Below are 25,713 nucleotides of genomic sequence, written 5' to 3' on the forward strand. Positions count from 1 at the left end.
ATATTAAGAGACTGAATTTATCCTACCTTGTTCGTTATCTTTCACTAGCTAGCGGAATTCTCGTAAATGCCATATAATATCATACATCAGCTTATTGTAACGTACTGCGCAAAGAGAGCAAAGAGAGAAATGGTATAGGTTTCACTACACATACTTCATAGTATTCCAAAGTACAGACTGATCAGATTTGAAGCGGATCGTTGATAAGGTTCGGGGGATCGTTTTTTGATGCGCCCTTGTTTCTGTAGTACAAATGTAAATAGATAGGCACGGTTCGAATTTGTTTTCTATTTTATGTTTTTTTTTGTGTTTTTGATTTTATTCTTTGTGGCGTGTAGAAGCTAGGTTCTAGCCATACCCAAGCCCGTTTAATACATCCTAATCGATGGAATTGATGCGAGAGTAGGGGTACGAAAAGGTAGTTCACCAAGCATAAAAGCAATGCATGAAGTTACTGGAAGTATGACGATCGCATCGCAAAACACATCAACCGGTACCGTATTGTAATGCAAAGTTGAAATGTTCATAGATTTATAAAAAGTATTATATCGCGAAACAGTGGTAGAAAATGAGAATTTAATGGCAACGCACCAATTTCGTGTTTCAAACGGTTTCGAAGCGCTGTACATATTTATTTGTGATTGAACCTAGTAAAGATTGTATCAACATTAACAAATTGTAGTACTCATCGAATTGAAGCTGAAATATATAAAAAACTTTTCAATAACAGTCGGTATCATTAAATATTTTGAAGATATGAAAGAAATAGTAGAATATGGTGAAATGTTACTTTTCAAACTGAAAACGAATTAATATACAAAAGTCAAAAAATTCATTTTATGAACGGTAACTTCGAAGAGAATTTTTCCCTACAACATAGGCGGATCTTCCTAATATCAGGCTGGGCGGCTTCACCTCAGAAAGGGTCCCTCAGAAAACTGAAACCCAAAACGAATAAGTTGTTGTAAATACTGGCGGATACGGACCTGTTGGGTGCGGCCTCGACTGCTACCTCGATAGAGATACAGACCGCAATCGGTGCAGCTTGTCAGCTTCAAAGGACATCACAGGTAATAACCGCACCCTTGCCGCCGATCGCAGGATGTTCGGTTCGAAAACCATTTCCACTCAGAAGACGTAAATCCGCCTCTACCATTCACTAAGTGATTATTGTTTTTCTAGAGCACTCATAGGCAATCGAAGTCACTTGAATTTGAAACAAAATGTTAGAATTTAAAAACATAAAATGAAAATATATTTTTACATTACATTTTTACAATACAAAAAATATTTGAATTATTACTGGTCTACGTCTTCAAACTGTGCTACGGAACAGCCCATATCATGCTATGCGCCTACAGGTATGCAATGCTGCAAACACAGATATTCGGGAATTTCGTAACAGCAAAGGATCACACGATCGTATGGATCGATTTGTTACGTTGAATTCGATTCGGATTATACAATATTGGCCAAATATCAACCACAGCCAACCCAAGAAAAAGATCCACTCTTAACCATGATTACATTTTATTCGCCATAAATTCTTAAAAACGCAGTGCATTGTCGGATACATTCGGTTTATTCTGTTAGCTTCGTTTCCTATGTCGGTTTAGCGTTCAGTCTTCGTCTACAAATCATACAGGAGTGTGACACGCATTGAAACTGCCATAAATTACTACACTCTACGGGGCTCTCTGTGGCTTCGTTCCGTTTTATAAATAACGTGCTTAGAGTCTAATAGGATCACTATCTGTAAATACGCGCTTGGAGACAAAACAGCAGTACACGCACAATTCTACACTTAACGACTACTATACGAGTTCATTGGTGGAGATGAGACGAGGTTTTGAGCATAAGCCCTAAGCTGCATTTAGCTGCAGCTCATTAGTGGTGGCGGTGGAGGCGGCATGCTAGGATCGTGTATGACGACTCCCCTATGTCCGTGCGGGTGCGGCATGGTGCGAGAGCTTGATGCCGGATGCAGCAGTGACCCACCGTAGGCCCCACCATGCTGATGATGGTCACGCGTTGGTGGTGTATTGCCCTGCCCATTGCCATGATACGAGCCGTACGAACTGTCATCCGAATGTGTCGAATGGATGCGACGTGTCGCGGCGTACACGGATTCCGGCCGATCGGAGCGAGTTAGCGTGTTGATTACCTTATCGCAGCTGAATTGGAAGGAGGAGGTTCAGAAAAGGGAACTATTCATTAGACAAGACAAGAACATTGCGTCAGTGAGTGCGTTCAGGACGTGTAGGAGCTGTAAGACACTTACCCGGCTTGTTCGTGAACGTCTCGCAAACCGTCGGAAGAGCAGCTAGGATTGTTTCTCACTGAGTAGATGGGTTGAAATGCTTGTCCACCGCCCTCCGTGTGGCTTGGTCGTGGTGCCAATTGCTGGGTCAGATGTTCGGCCAACTGTTGCTGCTGTCGAACCGTGTTCCGAATACCGTAGATACTCTCCGATCGCTGGTGCAGCTGGTTCTGTACGTTTTGGTTTTGTGTGTGCACATGGGGCTGCTGCTGCTGTTGCTGTGTTACTCGCAGAGGATAAAGACTTTGTGCTGGTACTAAAACACCTGGGCGCAACGTAGCCGTAGCAGCAACGGTGGCCGGGATCTCCTGATGCAACGCGGTATTGCTCTTGGCGTACACTGACTGTGAGCGATTCAGATTCGAACGAGACATTTGGGGCGATTTACCAAACATGGACTTGCTTGCGGCACCGTAAATCGGTTCCAGAGGCTCAATCTTAATCGTCGGTTGATCGCTACTCGCGTACATGCTATGGCAAAAGCGGGAAGGTAGCGTACCACTATGATGACGTGCATTTTGGAACTTCCCGACGACACCTTGCGCTGCAGCCATTTTGCTTACATCCACAGTGTAGTTGTTGGGCTCTTCTGCAGCCACCGCTGAAATGCTTGAGCTGTTTGCACTCTTCGATTTGCCGTTCGATTTCTGCTTCGGTGTGAACACAAACTGATGTATCAGGCCAGCAATAATGCCTCCGAAGAATGGTCCAATCCAGTACACCCAATGATTGTCCCATTTATTCAACACAAACGATGGACCCAACGAGCGGGCTGGATTCAAGTAGGGCATCTGCAAGTACGAAATAGTCTTATTAGTATAAACGATCAGTAACCATTGTCGTACAAGAAACAATTACCGAAACAAAGCTGCATGCACTGTACGCCGCACCGATGACGATCGCCGACGAACCGAAGTACTTCTTGAAGGAACAGGTCGAGATAAGGTACGCCAGGACGACGATAAACGTCAGGATAAACTCGACCCCGAATCGTTCCCAGGGCGCAAGTTGAGCACTGTGCGAAACAGCTGCCTGTAGATTACCTTGATAACCCGGAACTGTTACTCTGCGGAAGACGGAAAGAAAACAAAAAATGTATAAGAGGGGTCTTGATTTTTTTTTTTTTGAATCTTTTAAGGGTGATTTAAGGATTTATAGCATCGTCATTGGAGCGTGTCAAGAGGGTTGCATGGTTCATTGCGGAGATCGAAAAGGTAAACGTAGCTTATCCGGGATTGTCCTTCATAATGTAGCATGATTTGCATATTACGAGATCAAACGATAATCATTAAGCGAATCATTGGCAGCTTCTGGGGACAATCGACTAGTGAAGGATCAATAAAAACGGTAGTCATTCTTGCCATTGTAATTTTCTTGGAGGGGAGTGATGCTTATCTGAATAAATTAGTGTATCAAACTAAGAAAAAAATCACATCAACCTGTTCTCACTGGCCATCATTGGCTTCTAGGCAGCATAAGGTGCAATTAGCCTTTCGATTCATACTCATCATGCTCAAACTAATGTTCTGCGCAAGGCGAAAGAATAGCTTACTGAGGCCTTAATCCATCATCATGATCTGCGTGTCACTTGTTACGATGAAAAGATTGATAAATCGTTCCGATATCCGGTTTTTGTGGTTTGTGGGAGCGACAACAAGTGGAATTTAATTCAATTACAACCGCGTAACATTGCCCATGAAGCTGTACAAACTTTCGAAAGGGTCAAACCGCGTATATAGCCTGTTCCGTTTTTTTATTGTCTACAATTTTAGACTCTATTGTGCGTGACCGACAATGGACAACGGAAGGGTCCTTCTGTGATGATTTAGAAAACTGTACGAGGGGATTTTTTTAAACCAGTTTCCACTCTGGCAGAAGGTAAAGAAGGCATATCCACAAGATGCGTGTTATGCAATTTGCGGGCCACGTTCTTCCGTTGAATTCTCCTGGGATAGGAAGTGGATTTTAAAGTTCATCGCTGTAATTGATACATGTCCAGGGGAGGGTGTTTAAAATTCGTTGCCTCAAACACTCGAAATCTGCAATGCCTTCCTTCCAGTTCTTCCAGCATCCAGGGGTTGCGAGCTAACCTCAAAAAAGAGGGTTGTTGCCAATGTGCATCGAGGGATAAAATTGCCCTGGGAGGGATAGTACGAACAGTTGTTTGTTTTTCTGTGACCTCCGCTGTTCTGGAGGTCGAAACGCGCGAAGGGCGCGATGGAAAACTCGCCGTGAGCCTTAGTGAGTGTGAATGCGGCCACTTTTCTCCCTTCTTCCGGATAGTTCCGACATCAATAAATAAAAAAACGACGAAACGACAGTGGGTTTGCAGGTCAAAGCAGTTTGTTACACATTTTTTTATGTGACCGACAATGAAGCGACGAGGAACAAGTGCGAATTATTACCACAAGGGCGGTGCACACTATCCGATTCTCATCATCTTTCAGCCGAGACCGAGTCCTCACCGGAAATGCGGAACAAAAATTGGCCAATCGGTTAAATTTGCAGTAGCGGTGGACAATAAATTTTAAAACTGCTGAAACTTTTACGATCACAATCAACGATGCTCAGAGTTTCAGAGCTCAGAGGTCCAGTAATTGCACCGAATGGATCGAAATTGGAACGTTTTGTAGGACAAATTATTTTCGATTCCCTGTTGACAAAAACGTCCAGAAGGCATCATTCTCATCCTTGTCAACAGCGTCTGTCGATGACTTGAAGTACTCGGGAAGATAATTGATTCATTAGCTTACTTCCGCTCGGGGAACTTTCTTCACACCAAGTGCTCAGTTTTCTTCCATCAACCGCAACTAGCATCTTCACATCTGTCCTGATGGTTGTCCTTTACGCCTTTCTGCATTATCTTCCTGCACAACCCTTGCCCCTCTGTTTCTTCTTCGGAAGTGCATAATTGTTGGCATATGCAGATGTTATTACTCGACCAATCACTTCCTCGTTCGAGCCCAATCGTGTGACTAAGCCAATCGAACAAGTACTCGATCCTCCCTCCCAATTTAACTCTGAAGCCTGAACGAAGAGAAAGAAGCAACAATAACAACCGTCGGATGGGAACACGAGTTGCGCCCACGGTGATTGTGGTTATTATTTATTTGCATATGGCGCCACCAACACGGGTCTCACATGTTCGGGCTTAAAGGGATAAACCCAAAATAGGGAGAAACTATTTGGTTTGTGGTTCAGTTTTTTTGGGTGGAAAAAGTGTATCATTTCCATCGGAAAACCCCGTGCAACCCTCGCCGAGCTTCCGGAAAATGAAGCATTTGGGCCTGACGACAGAGTAAAGTGTAGTGTATTGTTTGGTTTGCGTTAATCAGTATCAGGACCGCCTTGTGGTGTAAGTGCAAGAGCGCCGGTGAGTCATAAAAAATAATCATCCTCCAATGCCACTTGTTTCGCGCGAGATTTATGGCCATCGTTATGATCGGGAATATTTGGTGCATTTTGGGTAGTTTCGTGAATGCACACTGCTCGTTGTGCGATTCAATGGGTCGAGGAAAGAATGGGTGTTAATCTGGCACTCTGTTTTGTTGACGCAAGGACACGCAGGGCATCGGAAGCGTTTTTTTATGACACAAGCGCAACACACGCACAGGTCGATTAAACAAGTGGCACCGAGCTAAGGGTAATGGATTCACTTGTCTACAAAACCAGCTTGCATTGCAGCCAAATGTCGATATTTCAGACGGTTCTTGACGGGAAAAGAGGAACACAAGCGACAACAATGTCAACGTTTGCGTTTCGAATCACGTTCACGTTCAAACGATCTTCCGGCGCCCGAAGAAAAGACTCCGAATCACGTCACGAAAACGTCACCGTCGGCAAGAACGCAACAAACAGTGTTCAGTCACGATCCGGAATAAATCATCTAACTGCTTCCGTTCTTGTTGTTCCCTTTAAATTGAAATCCCCATGCACTTGACGAGATAAAATTCATCGTAATTAATTCTAATTCCGCAAATGAAAAGCTGAACAATTTTTCTATCTCTACTAACAATTTGTTTGCACCCAGGTTATCTTAATTGTGGCCAACCGCTTGTGGAAAACGCCCCGTATTCAATTTTTATTCCCCACAAACGAATGAGATGTGTGTGTCTTCCGGTGTCGAAATTAGCAATCAACGACTGCATCGTTTACCACCATCCCAAAACAGCCATTCCAAATCCTGCATTTCACTGCACGCAAACCACCACCAAAAAAACCCGCAAGCAAACATGGGCTTTTCCATGGGACGCATAAATTAGCAATAAAATTTAACAATTGCAACCCACACAGCCGCCTGGCAGGCTGGCAAAAAGTGTGTACCGTGTCACACGCTGCAAAACACATGTCCACCATCATCATCATCCACCATCCACCCGACAAGCCGATCGAGGGAAAAATTGATCCGTCCGAAAAGTTTTGTGACGGAAATATGCAAATCAAGTGGCTGTGCTGTTGCAAAATTGCAGCTCATGCAAAATTGCAGCTGACGATGTTGCTGATGATGGACCGTGGTGTTCGTGCTGTTTGTGCCCGTGGGAAAAATGGTTCCCAGGTTCCTGGTGCACAGTTTCCCTTTCGAAAGGCTATGCAAGATAACAGGCAGGGGAAAAAAAACAATAGGTAAAACACGAGTATTGGTTTGAGTGTAAAACGAGCATCCTTTTGGCCACGCTACTTGCCCGCTACACCAAGGCAGCAACAATCAATACGACGAAGAAATGAATGCAAGGAACTGGACACCGCATATTATTGCCGAGCGACACGAAACCCACCCCGGGAGGAGCTAATTGATAAGAATTTCATTAAAGTTTAAAATTTATTTCATCATTTGGAACCCGTTCATTTGCATTTTTTTGTGAAAATTATGCTTAGGTGGGAAGACAGGTCGATGAATCACACGCATGCATGACGCGATGAAGATAAATTGCGATCCAACGTTCGACGCAAAAGATGCATCGAAAAGTGCATTGAACTTGGCTTATGAGAAATCAAATATGGTAATTATTGAAAATGCATGTGAAAAAAACTGTTCTCATTCTGCCACTTGTTCATAAATTGGCAATCTCTGACAATAGTGGGGAAAAAAGGTAAAATAAAGATAACGGTAATGGAAATTGGAATGAATTGGAAGATTGACAGTTTTTTTTTTTTTCTCAGCTTACCGACCTCTAAGGTCACGCCAGCCATCGAATAACTTACTAGACTTGTCGAGAGTTGGACGTAGTTGGACAGTCAGTCCTGACTACGGTGCGGAAGTCGCATATAAAGATATTATTTTCTTTAACACTATAATATATTGAAGGTTATCTTGAAGCAAATCTGAACAACTTTTTCGGTAAATGTTTTGTGAAATATTTCGTTAAAATTGTAAGTTTTCCATTTTTTCATTTCCGGTTTGAATCCGCAAGGTTTGAACTTCTTTAGCTTGACTTGACTCGCCCTGTTGTAGCTGGATAGTGATTCCAGCGTATCTGTAGCGAAAAACTGTCTAGACGAGAATCAATTTACGGTCCGACCATGTGAAGACCGACGACGTTGCCCCCTCTTTCATTGGACCTCCAAATACCAACATTAATTCAGAGAAGAATCATTTAAGTTGTCGCACATTCAGATTATTTTTTTGTGTTTTTTGATTAATTTTGATTCGTTAAAGTCAAGTTAAATGAACCAAGATTTGCTTTGTTCTTTTTAATATAATTATTTGAATATAAATGAGTAATCAAATCAACGCATGAAGCAATAAAACAAGTTAATATAAGCATCGTTAAATGGATGCAATATTGAAGCCTATTTGTTTAGTTGTCATCGTTGGAAAAGTTACTTGGAACAGGATAAAAAGAGACAATCCATAATAATAAATTATAAATATCAATAAAATTTAAATCTCATCAACACTACGCAATTTGTCACCTTTTTACGAAACGTGCCACATGCCACATGCCTATTTATTAATCATATTCGGTTCACAGTGGGAACCATGGGTGTGTACTTGAAACACTTATTCCGTTGCTTCTCACCCATCACTCATCGTAAAGCAACCCATTCATAAACCGAACAAATAAATAATCATTGCTTACCACCCTCAACCGCCAACAAAACCAGCAGGATCAAGGACACTTTAATGAGCTTATGTTTATACTAAGATCGACCGTTATATGATCCCGCCTGTTCGTCAAAATAAACATCAAGGCCTCACTTTTTAAACATAAACAATACAACATCGATCGAGAGCCGATGATTAAAATATATTGATAGATTGATCTGCCAGACCCAAACCATCAATCGACAGTCATCTTCGGTGCAGCAAATACACACACACACACATGAAGAGGATGCTTCTTGCACATCAGTCTCACTCCGAAGAGAGCACAGTAAACGTGCCCCAGAAAACGGAATGAGTGATGTGTAAACGCATCTCAACCACGCCGCAGGAAAGATGAGTATTTTCTTCCTAGAGATTCTTTTTGTTATTAAAAATATGTACCACTCACGACTCACTCGGTGTTCTCGGGTGACAAATCATAAAAGCACACACCAGGCTCATCCTAGTGCGTGTCAACGGTGTGTCAACTGCACCCACCTTCAGGAAACCTCCGTTTTCCAGCCGACGAACACGATCCGAAGCGTGCATAATTATGCGTTTTCCTTCCCTGCAACTGCAAATGCGCCCATCATAATCGGAGAGGCTCGTGGATGCTGTGGCCCGTTGACATCCTATACTTCCGGATTGCTCATGCATGGGTTCCGTTCCTTTCGAATACACGAACTGTACGTTCAAGTGGCACTCGTTGTGATTCGTTTTTTTTTTTGCCACAAATTATGCCTCCAGAAAATGGGTGGTGTTTTCCATTCAAACAAACCAAAAAGGAGCAACAAACACCGGTGCCAGACGAATGTGTCGAGTAGTGGTGTGGTTCAATTTTTTTTTATTAACGCCCAAGAATGCACCACCGAAGGAAGTGTGCATTGTGCACTTTCCAGCACACGTGCACTTTCCAGTACGCTGCACATCGTTTTTCTTGCCCCGCCGTAAGGCTTGGGTGCTTGTTGAGATTTCTTTTCCCTTCCCATTGTTGTTCGATGCAAGCCTGGGGCGACCCCGCTGCTTGGGGTGCATCATTTCCCCGGATGCTCATTGTTTTTCGCTTGGCAAAGACGAAAACGGTGGCCAAAGAAATGCATATAAATATTTTCATCAGCAACATAATTCTTCCGAAATTCTGGAAAGCCTCCGCCTCCGTCCGTGTGCGGAAGCGGTTCCGCTCGAGAAACGCTTGCGAATTGAGGTCGTTACTATGCGTCAGTGCCACATTCACACCCTTGCCTGTTTCTTATGGTCATATTTTGTTTACTTCGTGCTTTTTTCATGTACCAACAAAAACATGAAGTGGAAATGGATGTAAATAGGCACATCTTCTGCAGATGGATGGCTTGTTGTGTGTGTGAATGTTTTCCATACACTAGAATGACTAACATTTTTGGATGAAGTCTTTTAACCAAAATAAGGAAAAACTGAAAATAGCAAATATTTTTGTTTAATGCCTTATGTATAGACAGTGATATCGATTAATTTGCTAAGCTACTATAGCAAAATAGTTAAGCAGCCACTATTATTCCTTCTATGAGTTTCAAATCCCAGCGATGAAGCTTTAAACAGTCAGTTGCGTCCTGACGACCTATTAAATCCGCTTCCAATTTTGCAACTACTTATAAGGAGCATATTTCGATCAAGGTTATATCGCAAGCCACATTAATAGTTGTAGAACTTGAATGCAGGTATAAGCACTTCCGTGCAAAAGGATGGAGACTACCCTGGACGAGATAAAAATTGCTTTGAACATTGTATTATCTCCAGATTTGTAGCACAATGAATGGCTACCTACACATGTAAAAAATATCTTTTTTGCTGATCAGCACATCACCGGTCGAAGAGGTTCCTAATAGGCGCCAGTAGCGATCAACGTCAATTATCAAAAAACAAAACCTCGAAAAAATCTAAGGACAATTTCCAATCAATATGTCTCATAACAGAATGATTAATCGATCGTTAACGATTCAAAAGAGTTGAAAAACATCGATCAACGACAAAAATATTCGTTCGGGAAAATAATGAAAGCATGATAAAATATATACTTCATAAGTTAAAGAGCATTACTGCAATCAAAGTGCATATTGCGATCATTCTAGTGTAAGATAACCACTCACCAAGGTGGATCGCTTCACTGCTGCGTTCTTGGTCGCGTGGTTACAGTTTCCAAAAAAACCCTCTGATGGACAAACCACTCTACCGAAACCTCAAAACGACCCTCGTCCCCTGAAAGTGCTCCCAACTTCGACTTGAGTGCATTCGAACATGCAGTGGCACCTTGTAACCGGCTAATGATTATTTACGAAAGAAAGTGCTTTTCTCCATTAGATGGCAGCGCGAGAGAGAGAGAGAGAGAGAGAGAGAGAGAAAGCGAGCGCCTTTAACAAAACAAGCGTCCAATTACTTTCTGGGGACGCATTCTGCTGCTTGATGCATTACGATTATATCCCCGGTAAGGTGCATCTCGTGCATTTTCGACCGTACCCCGTTTCGGCCCGATCAAGCCCATTAACGTTCAGTTATGATGATTATTACGTTGACCGTTTCTGACCGAAACCGCGTCCTCCATAAACACACACACACACACACACTCAACCCGATCGTCCGCTTCCGATAACCAAAAAGCGAGAGAGAATAAACTGCTGCGAAAAAGATGCCCAAAACGTACCACGTGGTAATTACATTACGTTTTGGGGTGTTTACGCATCGGTTCAGGTTCAGCGGCAGGATGCGAACCACACGCTATATTCCGTCAGTCCATTTGCGTTTGTTTTTCACTTTTCTCGGACTTATAAAAATGTGACATGGAACGCATCAGATGAAAAATGAATAATGCGCACAATGCGCGTGGACAGAGGACCCGTCGTGGACGTGCAGGTGTCACAAAGAAACCGGAACCATTTTGCTTGCTATCAACATCCGCCACGGACGATGGCGACCCGTGTCAAACCGGGCTGGACACATTTCACTTTACCTGGATTGGACCTGCTCCACCTTGTAGCACCAGCCCCATGTCTATTCGTTCTTAGCGAGATATCCTGATGACCATTGCACACAACACACTCTCTCAGTACCTGTCGGCAGACGCTTCCTCTCTGCGTCAAGGATTAAGTAGAGTTCTTGTTGCCTGTTTTCTTGGTAGGCCTTAGCCAGCGTTATTTGCTTTGCAGAATTTTCGCTCATCATCATCATCATCATGGTTTCGGGCCGCAGAGACTCATCAGAGGTTAAGATGGACTACTTTACGTGTTCTGCGAGCGCACTTCCGTGCCTGCATCCCGCGATAAATACATTCCTACAGATCTCGTATTTGCGTTCCCGTGACCCGGGAAACCCGAAGATGAATGGTGTTGAATTACTCCGTTTGTCGCACGAACCGAAGCTACCGGATGAGCTGCTTCCGGGTGTTTTTGGAAAGGCACGCTTGGCCCGAATGCAACGCAAAACAGGCGGCGAACAGAGAAACAACTTGTTCGGCGCCTACTTCCGCTTTCTCCTATAAGAACTTGCATGTGTATTTTTTTCCCCGCTTAATTTTTCCATACCATTTTTGACATACTTCCACATACGCTAGCGGAAGAGCAAAACACTCTCTGCTTCGCTTCGTTGATAACCTTTTTTTTTTGTACACTCCGGATGATGGTCCTGTTGCGCAGCACCTGGTCCTTAGGACCACATACGATGAAGCGTGTGTGTTTTTAATTTTTTATAATTATTTTCTTTCATTTCTTCCCGAGATTTGTTAAAAAATAAGATCGGATTTTCATTCCGATGGTGACCATCCGTCTTGGTTTACAGCCAGGTGGAAGCTGGCAACAACGAACGGGTGTCTCCTGTTGCACAGCACACAAAACACATACACACAACAGAAGAAAAGGATGTTGGAAGGAACAACAACCTGACATTCAACAAAACATCTCCTTGCTTCATTTATTTTCATAATGAGATTTAGATTTTTATTTGCTTAAATTGCATTAGTAATTGAAAAACAACATGCAAAAAAAAGAACATTGGAAGATAATTTACGTTGGAATTGTTTTTGCGTTAAACTCAAAACCTCTAGGCATATGGTCTGAGATGTCGACCGAAAAAGTAAAATTATTATATGTTTTTTCAAAGATTTAAAGTGAATATTTAATGATACAAACATGGTTATTGAAACTTAGTGAAATTAAATTGTAAAACTATTATTTATATTAAATTTTAAATAAGAAAAATCAGGCCACTGTTTGTGAGTTAAAGAAATTGAATATAAGAATGAATTTAAAAAATGAATGAATGTGAAAAAGATTCAGCAAAAACGATGTCTAAGATGACTTATGGTTCCATTAAAATATGCTTTAATTAGATTAGGAAAAAACTCCATACCATGAAAAACTGTAAAAAAAAAGATGTAAACCAAGTATGGCATAAATCATTTCACACTTTCATTCACTCCCGGTACACTTTGACGCGATGATGGAATTTGAGAATTTTAAAAACTTAAACTGAAACCAAACAACCAAATGCAGTGCCGCTGGGAACAGTTGGTGTCGCAGCATTCCAACAGACTTCGAAACACCGCTGGCAGATGTGTGTTTCTATAACGTTCTATGACCATTATTTGTGCCTTGCTCAACTGGCTTGACACAAAAAAAAAACATGACGCATTATTTGGGTGTTTTTTCTACTCATCCCAGGAACATTCTAAATTAGTCTCTTCGATTTCACGACTCTAGCGGCCAAAAAGATGGCTTACATACCAAAGCAATTGGCATTGGTTTTAACCCCTCCGTGCTGTGTTTAATCCTCCCCACAAAGGCAGACACAAAACTAGTACAGAAAAAAACACACACATCCACCTTCATAAAAGAGTAGACGATTTGTCTTTCTCCGGTGAACGGTTTTTTTTTTTCTGCGACGCACTCAGCCTTTCAGGGATGTCTTACACGTTATATCCTACACAGCTTGCACTGACAGCAGATGATCACCTTCATCCTGCGCCCGGGCATGAAAGAAAACTCATAAGCGATGCAGCTTAACCTTTCACATTCCCACCACATAGCTGCTACTTTCTTCAGGCTCCGTATTACGAGCACCGTAAGCACCTCCCCCCGGGAAAACCCAACAACCACCAAGAAGCTGCTTTCGTGAGGACAAGGAAATCTTAAGCCCCAAGAAAAAAAAAAGACTAGGAAAATTATAAAGGGACCCTTTTTATTTAGCCTTTTTTTAACCTAACCCTTTTCCTCGATCCCATGTCATTCCACGCGCCAGGAAATATTTATTAATAGTTCAGGATCTTTCTCCCGCTACCGATTCGGCAGTGTACGTGCCCGGGTCATCTTCAATATGCCGTTGTATCTCGTCTTGAAGATGCCTTAGCACACACATATATACGAAAAAGGTAGCCATAAGCACGAACCCAACCAAGGCAAGCCACATCCGACCGGATGATGATCTGACGCTTCCCTTGAAGCAGTGCTAATGATATCCAGAAGCACCCGGCCACGCGCACATATCAATCTAGATCATCTCCTTCCGAAGTGCATTCCTTTGCAGTGGAGTTTTTTTCCCCTCTCTTTTTATTGCCTTGCATCAGCTGGTTCGATGACTAGAGGTAGTCAAATTAGACGAAAAAAAAACTGAAGCTGACTGGAAAGCTTCCTTTTTCGTCGGCAAGTGATGGATGCAATCATCTTCAGTCTATTGCCAAGAGTTTGCTTCCGTTCAGGGTAAAGAAGAGCCATATGCACTTTGTAGGAGAAAATATGCATCCTGTTAGTTATCATGGACCATCCTTTTGGTATGGTGTAGCTTGATATCAACTACTTATCGGATAAGTATCAATATTAACTATTTTTCTAGCACGTACTGGAGATTTTTTTAAGTTATGTTCACTGCAAGCGAATTTTGACAAATCTTAACATATTCTGGACGACTTATTGACTTTCAACTGATAATGTTGTATAAAGTATGCTTGCTTTATTCTTCTCCAGTCTAGATTCTCCAAAATGATTTTCTAACTATTGATTGAACCGATCTTCACTTTTAGAAAAAAATTTCAACCCAAGAGTCTGGTTTACGAAAAACCACTCGAACCAGAACGTTACCGTCTGCATTCAGTACATTAGAAAAGTTATTTTTAGTGTAAACAATTAAATCCTGATACGTGTTATTAACCTTCCTGCTGGTGAAAGCCACTAACGCCTCGCAAGGGTTTTATTTCCAAAAACAGACAGCATTTTTCTTTACCAACCTTTTATTTCTCCATTTTTCCACCAAAACCATTCTTACACTACGGTCGTGTTTCCATCGTAAAAACACTAAAGAGACGTGATTTTTCGCCGAAAACTCTTTGTGTCTGTGGCTGTGCAGCGACAAATGGAGCAAACGTAGATCACAGCCGTCCGACAGCGAAACATGGTGAGTTAATTTTGGCAGGATATTCATGCGTGACAGACTGTGCGGCTGTGCGAACATTGCCGGGAAAATGTGCCATGTTAGTGGAAAGGTTTTTATTTGTTTTCCACTTTTCCACGAGTGAAGCATCACACGATCGCAGCGCCAATTCCCTCGAAGGGAGTTACATGCGAATAAGCGACCAAAATTTGCGAATCGTAAAGAACAAAGAGCGTTGTTTGGTTAATGCATCGTTAGGATGGGTTTATATTGGCTGTCGCTGAACGTAAACGTTGGCACCGTACGATACGGAGAATCCAGGGCGTGATGATCGTGTTGAAATTAAATTAAAGAGATTGTTTTCAGCTTAAAAAAGAGAACATGGAGACATTATTAAAAATTACGCTGAGGAAAAATCATGTTTGAGAAAATTTTGGGAAAGTCTTCCAAAAGAAATCTAGCTTCTGGGTTTCGATATCGGATGTATGTAGAAGATTAACACCTCACCGGAAGTACAGCAGGATTAAAGATTATCCTTAAACTGACACTTATTGATCGGATTATCCTGGAAGCATAACTTTAAAGATCAATTTAAGATCCATTTCATGAACATCTATCAACAAACAGAATCGATTTTTGTTTATTTTCTCTGATGTTCTCATTCTTCCAACATCTTCCAAATGGATGCATTCTCCACAGCTGTATACCCTCGCTGACATTGTCCGAATTAATGTGATATTAATGCGGTTTCGATGTGAGTTCGATTTGGCGCCAAAATTTACCATCCCACCCGATACGGCGCTGCAAACAAAGCCGCAAGACAAACATAAGAAAAAATCAACAACAGATACCCCATAAAAGTGTCCTTCCTGCCAGACAGACAGGAGCCATTGACGCTAAACATGCGTCAAGAATTGCATTCGTGCCGCATCCTATACATTGCATCGCACCAAGAAGATTAATCGGAATCGGCGCCACCGATTCTGAACGATCTTTACAATGGTTTCGCTGCTGTTTTAAGCCCTACAGGGTCCTACTGTTTACTTTTCACACCGAATTGAGCGCAAGGTCACCCGGTACCTTTTCCTTACGTCAATCCAAGCCGTTCCATTTAAATGCCAAACCTGACCGGTGGAAACAAAAAGTAATGCGTGCAACAAATGTAGGGAACGGTCGAAGATAGAACCGTATTACGTCGTCAACTTTTGATCCCTGGATTGCGTGCTGCTTCCCCCCGTCGACCGTCCTCCAAGAATAAATAGTTCCTGCAGCATTAAAGAGCACAACCCCGTGAACAATCCCCTCGGTCACGATGGTATTGCTATTGTGCTTAGCTGAGCGAAGAATGGTTCTGGCCGGATACTCATCCTCCGGAGCTAAGGCGTCACGCAGAATCTATCGGTTCCATCTTTAAGGCTACCCGGGTGTTTTTTGGCGCTTTCTTCTACGCCAAAAGACATCGGGAAACGGTGCATCTAGCATTGCGATGCATTTTTCCATAGAAAATCTACACTTCACTATGCTTTGCGAAAGGACAATGAAAGAGCGGATCACGAATCAGTGTGGCGTGTGGCGTTGAAGGTAGAAGGAAGAAGCAACAGCAGAAGAATCTGAGCAGAGCAGATGTTCGAATCGGAAATCCTCCTTCGAAGATGGTTCGAATGCAACAGGCAACGATCGGATTGATCGGTCCATTTTCATGGTTCGAAGAAAATGGCACCAAAAGGCAGACTCGCTACAGCCAAGAAACGGGAACATTTGTGGTTGGTAGACAACGATCCCAACTCGTCCCAAGATGCAACAGATTGAAACACGGAGCCCATTTGGCCACGCATGACGTCCCGGCGGCGCGACCTCCTGCGCATGAGAATTAAGAATGCTCGGCGCTGTTGGAAGAATCGTCTACAAAACAAAACAACAACAAAAAAAACCATCAGCAAACTGTTGCGCATTCGCCAAGAGTAGTGTCAGAATCTGGGAAAACATTGGAACTGGAAGGTTTGAATTCACATTGCAAACACACACACGTATGCGACGCAAGCCACAGATATTCTTCCTGTTGCGTGTTGCTCAACCAGAAACTACGCGAATGGTGAGATCGAGCGAAATCTGACACCATCTGGACAATGCAACGATGATCGCGAAGCTTCCCTGCATTAGGGGCTTCTTGCCATCTTGATGCGAAGATCCCGTTCCTTGAGGGTGGGAAGATTACGTCGAAGACTTTGGCTGACTAGCGCATACATACACACACGCGTTAACAAACCGTTTCGTAATCATGTTCACCTTTTGTTCGCCGTCCACATGCGCATATCCTTGTCAAACGCGTTCCCAGGGATTTCTCATCCTTACTGACAGATCCTTGCGGTCGATCGTACCGTAAACCCCTTTTTTTGCTGCACCTCAACGTGCATTCGCCATGGTAACGCTTAATCCTTTCCTTTCAATGCTGCTTCACTGTCCTCTCCTTTTGGGCCTACGCTTTGTTCTATCGTCCTTCGCTAGTTGGACAAACGTTTGTTCTGCATAGGGGGGATGGATATCCTAGAACCAGCTGGTCGTACAAATAGAGCTTTCCAGAGAATCGGTTGATTGGCAAGCGGCGCTATTGTTTAATTGTCCGGAGTTCTCCTTTCTCCTGATCGTTGTTAGCTTTCTAGCACTATAAAAACGGATTGCATTCAATTGCATCGTACTCGAGCTGCAACTGGCGGGCGCCATGTTCGACAACTCGTCCTCATCACTATTGACAATCACGGAGAAAAGGATCGACGAAACGGCGCGATCGTGCCGCAACTGAACGGGTAAAGGTGCATCAGGATCGGGCCAATTGAAACCGGAGCAAACGGCATCCCGAAAAAAACCCTACGTTTAACGTCACCTTTTGCGCCAACTTTCTGCTTACAGCCCAATAGTACGGAGGTCCATCTGTGTGCAATAAAAACAGCGTCACGAAGGGAAGTATGGATGCATTTGCATCTATTGTGTGTTGTAGGATTGCTGCGTACAGATTGAATAATAAGCTGCGGGGCTGACATATGCGGTTGGGATAATTTTATTGATCACACGATCATACCCGTATGGTTGGTTAAGGCACCTATGGAAATGACATTTTATAGTTCTATCCTTAGGAGTTGCCATAGAGTTACGAAGGCTATAAATGTCCGTTGATTATTTGAATGTTTGTCTTGTTCATCTAAACAAGGAACAAGGAACATAAGACAATCTACAGCTTTAACGAATTTACTTAATCAATCACTACAAAAACCAAAAAGCAAAAACCGATTCTACAAACCGATAGTGGTATATCATTGCCACTGTGTCACCATCAATCTCGAACTTTGTCTGCGATCCTCTTAATTTGACATATTTGTTTTCCGACATCAATCGAAGACGTTCGCTTCCCTCTAAAGTCTCGTTCAAGATTGGCAAGAATTGCTTCTCTTCCACTGCTTCAACACCAAATACACAGTCCAAGCGCACACCCTGAGTGGACTTCCTACAGTAAGGAGTAAGGACACATTGTATGCACACACCGTTTTGGTTTGCCAATTCAGCTTCAGGGCACACGCATGAAAGCAATTCATCACTGCCATACCGCTGTGCATCTTGAAGATGTCTTTCAAGCGAACCTCCTTGCAAGGATGCACACGACCGGATGGACACATGCGGACATGTAGCAGGCAGGCTGGATGGCCCCGTGAAACTGCAGTGCGAGCTGCATTATCATCAACATCATCATAATCGAAGCGCACATTGTACCACCCGGAGAGACGCACTCCAAGCCCAATTGATGTTCCGGGAAGCACAACATAATGAAAACAGCACGACAAAAAGCAAACCACAAATGACTGCGAAGTGCGCAAAAGTGGCACAACACGTCCGGTGGCAGCTGCTGGGTTGGGCTTGCCCGAAAGAGTATTGCACTTTTGGGTGTTGGAATCAAACAGCCAAACAGGCCGGCAATTGTATAAGAAATGCGTTTTTGGTTTTGTGATTTAAAATATCGCCGTTAACTCAGAAAGATAAGCTAAATTTTCGAACTTCATGCGAAAGGTTTAACCAGAACACTCTCTATGAAGCGGATGGTTTCGAGAAGAATTATTTTCTTTTTTAAGAATTTCTTTCCCATCAGTCAAGGATTGAGAGAAAGAAATCAAAAGCTCTCAATGATTAGATTTCCCATGGCTTTTTTTTGTCGCTTTAGGTTCTCTTATACTGACCCTCGAGCATCTTAAGCCTCCGGGACACCTACAACATGCTGCAAGATACAAAAAGCACACGGTGCGTAGCGCTGGGAAAGAATCTTGCTGAAAAGACAAAAAACTAATAACGCCTTAAGAGCTGAGCCCGCGTGGAACGGATGCGCAGATGGTACAGGCAGCAAACACACTGACGGGCACCAGAGATCCTGAAGAATCCTGGAGAAGCTCGACGAAGAATAGCTACAATGTATGTAGTATGCTGCAGGACTTCCGTTCGTTGTTGTTTGCTGCTGTCCGTTTGTAGGAAAATCAAACCGAAACATCGAGCATTGCGTAGATTGCGTCCTCTGTGTGGAACATTCCGTTTCCGGTAAACGAGCAGCCGGTCCGTCAGGATTGGTGTCCATCAGTGACTGAAATGTAGGCCATCATCATGCTTTGGTGCCCCTGCTGTTGAGACAGAGGTGATCGTGATCTACGATAGGATGCAGGATGTGTAAGAATAAATCCTTCCGGTCTTAAGAAACTCAAACAGTGCTTCAAAAATGTTTTTTTCTAAATTCTCGAATGGGAATTGTACGAATCAGCAGCTTAGAGCAGCACGTGAAGGAAATGCTCCGAAAATTGGAACACATCGGACCCCCAGCAAAAGTTGCACTGTTGATGTTTGTTCAAGAAGAATCAAAACCCCCATCTCCGTACCAGGAACGACTTGCGATTAATTCTTGCCTTTGCTTGGCCCCCTGCAAATAGGCGCTTTGCGCTAACCTCAAAGAACCGCTGCTGCTTCAGTGAGGCAGCAGAACCGTACCATATGCCCCCTCATACACACGTTATCATCATTATCGAGAAGCCGACTGACGCATGCCATAGAAACCATGGCGTCACCAAGATGCCCCCAGCGCGTTCTGGAATGATGGTACGCCGCTTATTGCGCTCTCCTTTCCTTCCTTTCCCCCCTCCCTTTTTCGTTATCCATTCCATTCACGGAACCATTGCCGTTTTGCCATTTCTAAACTCCAACCCAAGGCTCGCTGGGGCTGATTGTGTGTGTGTGTGTGTGTTGCACCGAAAGGTGCGCCACGAGTCCCCTTCCACGGTGAACCCAACGTGGAAGCACCTGCCCCCGAGGAGCGCCTTTATCATCCATAAATTATCATCAGCAACAGGCTCCTCAGCGCAGCGCAGCGCAAATTGAGGTTATGCCACACAAACACCGGGCGACGGTATCGTTTCGCTCCGGTTCGGTGCACACGCGCGGCGTTTCGCTTTTGGGAGCACGTGCTGCAGAAAATGGTACCGTTTGGGAGGGGGGGGGGGGGATCTCATCATTTGCTGGTTCTGTCCGGCGTGTGTTTATGCTGTGTGTCGCCCCATGCCTGTTTGCCGGCGAGTTGACGATGGCTCTGATGCGGTGTAAATAAGGCGAGCATCTGTATATATCTCGGGGAGGGTGGTGTATCCGGTTGGGTATGGTTGGGATTTTTTAGCAAACCACTTCATGCACCTGGGGGTCTTGGGCGTTTGTCTTTTAAAATGGTGAGGCTTTTTTATTCTCGAGCCAGAAAGCAACCCTTCCGGCAATGTACGAAACGATGCAAAACGGAAACAGTGGAGAGCAGCATTTTTTGGTCGGTTTTGTACGAAGGGGAGAAATTTAATTGATGTATTAGGTCAGTTTGAGCTCTCAATTTTAGAAGACCTTGACCTTGCCTCGCTAGATCAGTTGTGTGTGTGTGTGTTTTTTTTTTTTGTATTGTATTATTCAATATTTAAAGTCACGCAATTGGCTGCACACGTGTGATATTTAACGTCATTTTAAGAGTTCCCAAATTGATTTAAATACTAATGTCTAGCGTTTCGTAGACTGCACTGTAACAAACTAACTAGATGAGTGTTCAAGATTTTTACCGAGAAAATGGAATTACTTACCCGTACAGCATGGCAGCACCGGCTATCGATCCACCGCACTGGGCCGTAATGTAGAGGATGGCACGAAGCGCCGATATCTTACGTGTCACCGCCAGGGCCATGGTGACAGCTGGATTTATATGTGCGCCTACCAGAGTGAAAGCAAAGAACAAGTACAGCGTCAGTGCAGTTTGGTTGAACGGTAGAGCGATCCCGTATTGCCATTACAGTTCGCCATTACATCCGGTCGGTACGTTTCAGTGCGGTCAGTGGCAAGAGTGCACGGGTTTATGCACTTGTTGATTTGAACATGCATTTATGAATGTGGTACTGTGTTTTTCTTTTCCCAGCTCTTCCTGTCACACGCGTGCCGCGACCGGCGCTACGATAATCAATTCAGGCAATCCGCAACCGCATAAGCGCACGCTGGCCTCATTCTTTAGGCCTCCCCACCCGTGTTTAGATGCATTTTGATACCGAGCACTCTTGCTACCTATCTTAACCGATCGATATCTCGCAATGCTTGTTTGCTTCTTCACCGGAAAATGTCCACAAGGCTGTAGTGGCAGGATCTGGACGGAGATATCATTTATCCGATAGCGAAAACTACCAGAAAATCGAGATATCACGAAGGATAATGATTGGGTTGGGGATCAGTAAATTTGGGTCGTGAGTTGTGTACAAATGCAAGGAGGCCGAAACAAAATAAAATCGATAATATATTAAAAGGTAAAATACTGCATGTGTTTGGCTGGTTCCAATTTTTCTCCTTTCATAATTACTACCAGCGTCATAAATTGTGCTGCCAGATCCTTCTGCCAGGGACACAGCTGTGTGAAATGTACTACAACCGCCCAAGTCCACCAAGTGTAGGCGAGTGTAAATTAATAAATTACAAAGAGCATGTCCGGTCTTGTTGGCCAAACAAAAAAAAAATGGAAAAACAAGGACCCCACAATTAAAAACTAGCTGTACTTTTCCACCTAGATAAACACTGGAAGTTATTGCTTTACACAGCATGGATAGGTTAATTTTTAGCAGAAGTAAAATTGGAGGAAAAAAACTTGTGTAAACCGGACATATGATTGGGATTGTTTATTTTTACACTGAGTTTGTTCGGAGTCATGAATATACCTTCGTGTCCAATATGTAAGTACACTTAAGGTATCCTTTCGAATTTATGGTGGGAATTTTGTATCGTCATAAGCATAATCTTCTACCTGAAGGACTTGTTCTGCGATGTTCTTCGACTCACTGGTACCGCACCACGAAACGCCAGGCGCGGGAAATTCCCGGCACTTTTTTAAACGGCATAACAGAATTTGTCTACAAACTTACCTGAGACGTGCAGAAAGCACTGCGTCAGTACGATGACGATTAGCCCAGACGCTAGCGATGTTGCCAGCAGTAGCGAAGACACGCTCGCTCCAACACCCGCACCGGCAGCTGCACCGCAGACAACAAACACATAGAAGAACGAAGCCAAACACTCCGACGTGACCGATCTGGAAGCAAAAGTTGCGGGAGGTTTTCTTTTAGCGGGTTTTTAGCTCAAACATTTGCATTTGCAACGAACGAACTGGCTTATCTGGTCGTAAACAGTTCCCGACAGTTTACAGTCTTTCCGTCTTTCAACACTACAAACCGAGTTGGAGGCATTTGGCACGGTAGCTGAGCAGGAGCATGTATGCCAGTCGGCCATTCCTTTTTTCCCATAACTTTCCCAAATGCTTGTTTGCTTCCTTCGCGGGGATGAGCACACGCATAACCAAGATACAAGCTTGCTACCAACAGGCACATAAGAAGCATCTAAAAGACTAGCATACCTGGAATATCCCATCCATTATCATCTGAGATTGTCGCCCAGATGTTCATCTCGGCGATCCTAGCACATCGGTTAGCTGGGGTGGCGAAGGATGATGATAAATTTTATGTTTTCCTTCCCGGCACAAAAGAAAGAACCGAACGGACAACGGTTACACAGCATCGATCAACGCGCTGTCGCTCTGTTTGAACAACATGCAACCGTGTGATGTGCACGATCGTGGCTGATGATGATGATGTCCCCTTATTATTGTGGACGATCATTATTTTACCGATGATAGCCAAACATTGCGATATATTTTCGTCTCTTCCACCCCAGAAGATGAAACGGGGGCATGGTGCGAAAATCCATGCTTATTGCATTAGGAATTTACGACTGGGAACACATTTTATGGTGCAATAAATTGTTGGACCATTTATGCAGGATGCAGCGTACGATCAGCAGCTTCGCACAAATGGCGGCGCTGACGTTCATGGGTATGGTGCTAGCTTATTCGTTAGTATTTAGCCGATGCGGCTTCTGCTACTATGAACGATCGTCTTGGGGGAGGTCTTAGAAATTCCATCAAATCGACACCCTCAAGGTCAACCCGTGGGGAGAGTATCGTTCGCCAACGGCGACAGATGATTTGTTTCGATGGTTTGCGATCGCGATCTTGATGGAGATGCTTGTGTGTATGTGTGCTTTTGGTTTTGTTTTTTGTCATCTTAACGGTCATGTTTCGCTCCCGCTCCATTCTTACTGAGAGTTATTTTAAGATATCCTTTAACCATTTTCGCCAAACTGGTATACCGTGCGGCGTACACATTTGTTACACATCCGTCATGCATACGACGCGATATGTGTTTTTTTGTGGTGGTGGTGGTGTTGGGGTTTAGTTGTTTGGTGTCGTTATGATTTTTTTTTTTCGTTGCTGTTCGTGTGTCCTACCTCCCCGAAACGCCATCACTCAAAAACAAAGAGGCAAGGAAATGGGTTTTTCCTTTTTTTTCCCCCAAAAACATGCACAGCCAAGCGAAAGAGGAGAGTCAGTTTTTCATGTCACAGTTTCCAAAAAAATATTCCAAGAGATGAACCATGAAGAAACGCCACGCATACATGTTTTTACGATGCAGATGTTTCCCGTTCCCTCCGGGGGTGGGTTTTGTAGACGCGAAACATGCGCGAGACCTGAGACCGATTGCGCGACAGTTAGTAAGTCTAAGCCATGGATGTTGGGCATCCGTTGGAAGTCGCTTTTTTTGTGTGGTTGTTGTTAAGGAACAGGATCGTTTTTTATGTACATTTTGTTAAGGACACGTTTTTCACGACATCTTTGAGCAGCGTCGCATATAGAGATTTGTTCAAACTTCAGCGTCTTGAAGAGCTTGTTTTGTTGTCAGCAGCATGATGTTTGAAGGATATTTGTAAGTTGACAAGGATTTTTGTATATATAGTATTTGAACCTTTTAAGATATTTTTTCTAATAGAAAAAGCATTTATAAGATAAAAATTAGGGCGATAAAATACTAAATTTATTATTTTAATAAGTAAAAAAGTTTATTAAATATTGTGACGTTTTTTAATTGATCAATAAATTTATAAGATAAAATTTAGAGGTGACAGCGGTTCCGGACTTCACATGGCAGGAATGGAATTCAAATCCCATCAGGAACGTTCCCCCATAGTGCTTACTCAGCAAGTCAAGAGTACATTAATCATAAGCTACTTTTTCAAAGCGTTTTTAACATTTTACCATAAGCTACAAACTACTCCACGTCAAAAACACTATTCAACCATGTAGTACCAGCAGACCCATGAGACACACCGATTTCAAACATTTAAAAAACTTCGAACACAACAGTTTCTTTTGCCGCCATACCATCATCTTCGGCCAACGACCGACACTGTCGATCGTTGAGAGTGAAATTAAATTTTAATAGACCTATCATAACTTCCACCATACGAAAAAACATATATATGAGCGTGAAATGATGCAGGCGCCGGTGGGGAAATAGTTTTCGTCTTTCTTTCAAGTGTGCATGTTTCAGCACCGTAAGACATTCCCATCAACCGTATGTATTTCGGTAAGCCACACTTTAGTTATCGAGTGGCTCCATCCAGCGGCAAGTCAGTGATCCGATGCAAGCATCTCGCAGCCCTAACAAAAATGCTAGAATACAAGACGAGGAGCAAGACACATAAAACGGTACACCAAAACATAACAAAAGTATCATAACACTTGACTGCACCTTGCCCACATTAGTGGGGGAGGATCGCGCCGTTCCGGACGAGCGGAAATGATAATTGCCTGTACAAGTGATTAATTAGCGACGTTTTGTGTGTGTTCCACCCTCCCGGGTACTGTACGGTACGGTACTAATTGATTCTTTGAACGAATGGATGGGACACGTTGCAAAAGAACTTGGCAACAAAAATGTCCACCCCAATAGAAGAGAAATACCTTCGATAGACGGAATGATTGTCCAATATATACACACCTCCAAAGCTCCAGTGTGCGAAGTTCCTTGTGCATGTTGGCACGTCCCTGCACGGATAGCGATAACTTGGGACCCGGATCCTTCCGGAGCGTTTCCAACCGTTCGAACAACTGGACAATGTGAAAATCGATGTTTTTATCCATGATGTGACACTGTGACTCTTCGGCTACCGTTGATTGATTCATTTTAAATGAGCTTAGTTAATTGGCAAGTCCTAAAACACCTTCACTTGATATCACTGATGCGAAACCTGCTACCTTTTTATCTCACTTTCTTCAAAGTTTAATCACAGCTGATAATATTCGTGGCCTTTTTTTGAAGGTTATAGTACACTAACCAAATCACCCAAGACACTTAACACTTTCAAGCACTAGCATCATTTTTAAGGTTCACTCTCAAGTCACCGAAGGTACCGATCACACGACTCATGCACGTTCGAAAGAGTGAGCCAAACTGTAGCAAACACGTGCACTCCCGGTCGCTGCGTTGCGTGTTATGAT

At 43.3% G+C, this 25,713-nt stretch overlaps 3 protein-coding genes across 5 annotated transcripts in view; 2 read left to right on the forward strand and 1 right to left on the reverse strand.

Annotated features, from left to right (window-relative positions):
* LOC126565236 (protein SCO1 homolog, mitochondrial) overlaps positions 1-25,713 on the forward strand; it is a 379,954-nt gene that overhangs the window by 323,841 nt on the left and 30,400 nt on the right. The window lies entirely within an intron of this gene.
* Positions 1-25,713, forward strand: part of LOC126565134 (elongation of very long chain fatty acids protein AAEL008004-like) — a 588,598-nt gene that overhangs the window by 177,710 nt on the left and 385,175 nt on the right. The window lies entirely within an intron of this gene.
* Positions 1,874-25,411, reverse strand: LOC126564369 (neurogenic protein big brain-like). 2 transcript variants are annotated; one of them, XM_050221397.1, is made up of 6 exons: positions 25,214-25,411; positions 22,247-22,413; positions 20,930-21,056; positions 3,179-3,386; positions 2,282-3,111; positions 1,874-2,174 (listed from the first exon to the last, which is right to left on the reverse strand). In XM_050221397.1, exons 1-6 carry the CDS (start codon positions 25,396-25,398, stop codon positions 1,874-1,876), a joined length of 1,818 nt encoding a protein of 605 aa, XP_050077354.1. In that variant the 5' UTR covers positions 25,399-25,411. The 2 variants fall into 2 exon arrangements, with proteins under 2 accessions (XP_050077354.1, XP_050077355.1); XM_050221398.1 differs by having other exon boundaries at positions 2,031-2,207.

This window comes from Anopheles maculipalpis, chromosome 3RL (assembly GCF_943734695.1).
Source record: "Anopheles maculipalpis chromosome 3RL, idAnoMacuDA_375_x, whole genome shotgun sequence".
In the NCBI taxonomy this organism is placed as follows: Eukaryota; Metazoa; Arthropoda; class Insecta; order Diptera; family Culicidae; genus Anopheles; species Anopheles maculipalpis.